The sequence below is a fragment of the Volvox carteri genome, assembly GCF_000143455.1.
Source record: "Volvox carteri f. nagariensis unplaced genomic scaffold VOLCAscaffold_50, whole genome shotgun sequence".
Lineage (NCBI taxonomy): Eukaryota > Viridiplantae > Chlorophyta > Chlorophyceae > Chlamydomonadales > Volvocaceae > Volvox > Volvox carteri.
In genome coordinates, this window is record NW_003307593.1 from 1023533 (window position 1) to 1024257 (window position 725).

General features: G+C 61.0%; 1 protein-coding gene across 1 annotated transcript in view; it reads left to right on the top strand.

The window, feature by feature from the left end:
- VOLCADRAFT_96268 (ATP-binding cassette transporter) overlaps window positions 1-725 on the top strand; it is a gene marked incomplete at both ends in the record, with an annotated part of 18345 nt that overhangs the window by 14153 nt on the left and 3467 nt on the right. The window contains 2 exons of the mRNA XM_002955269.1: window positions 218-319; window positions 479-574. Of these exons, the coding sequence (XP_002955315.1) occupies window positions 218-319; window positions 479-574 (198 nt within the window). The remainder of the gene's footprint in view (window positions 1-217; window positions 320-478; window positions 575-725) is intronic.

The window sequence follows — 725 nt, forward strand, 5'->3', positions numbered from 1 at the left end:
AGGGGAGGGAGAGGGGAGGGAGAGGGAAGGGAGAGGGGAGGGAAGGAGGGGAGGGAGAGGGGAGGGAGAGGGGAGGGAGAGGGGAGGGAGAGGGGAGGGGAGGGAGAGGGGAGGGAGAAAGGGGAGGGAGAGGGGTTGTCATCTGTCATCTTCAAATCCCATGGCCCCAACCTGCCAGCCCCCAATTCGGTCAATGCCCTCCAAACCCCACCCGAAGGCCACGGTGGAGGAAGCGATGCTCTTTTCAGCCCGGCTAAGAGTGAGCTCAGACATGCTGCCGGCGGCAAACGCCAGGATGTTCGTGAGGCACATGATGAAGGTACGACACTTGCTTGCCGTTTAGTCATTTTCCCTGAAGCTAGGGCCTCGGAGCAAATGGGGTAAATCAGCGCCACATTGCGCCCATGTACGACACGTATGATACACACGTTCTCCGCCCCGTCGTATCCCACCAACCCCCCACCCCAACCGCGCACAGGTGGTGGAGCTGGGTCCCCTAGCCCACCGGCTCATAGGTGCGGGGGGAGCCAGCGGGGGGCTGTCCACGGAGGCTCGGAAGCGGCTGACCATCGCGGTGCGTATTTGTGTCGTGTTGTGTTGTGTGTGTGTATGTGTGTGTGTGTTTTGTGTTGTGTGTGTTGTGTGTGTGTGTTTTGTGTTGTGTGTGTGTTTGTGGTGGGGGTGGTGGGGATGGTGGGGGTGGGGGTGGTGGGGGTGGTGTATGG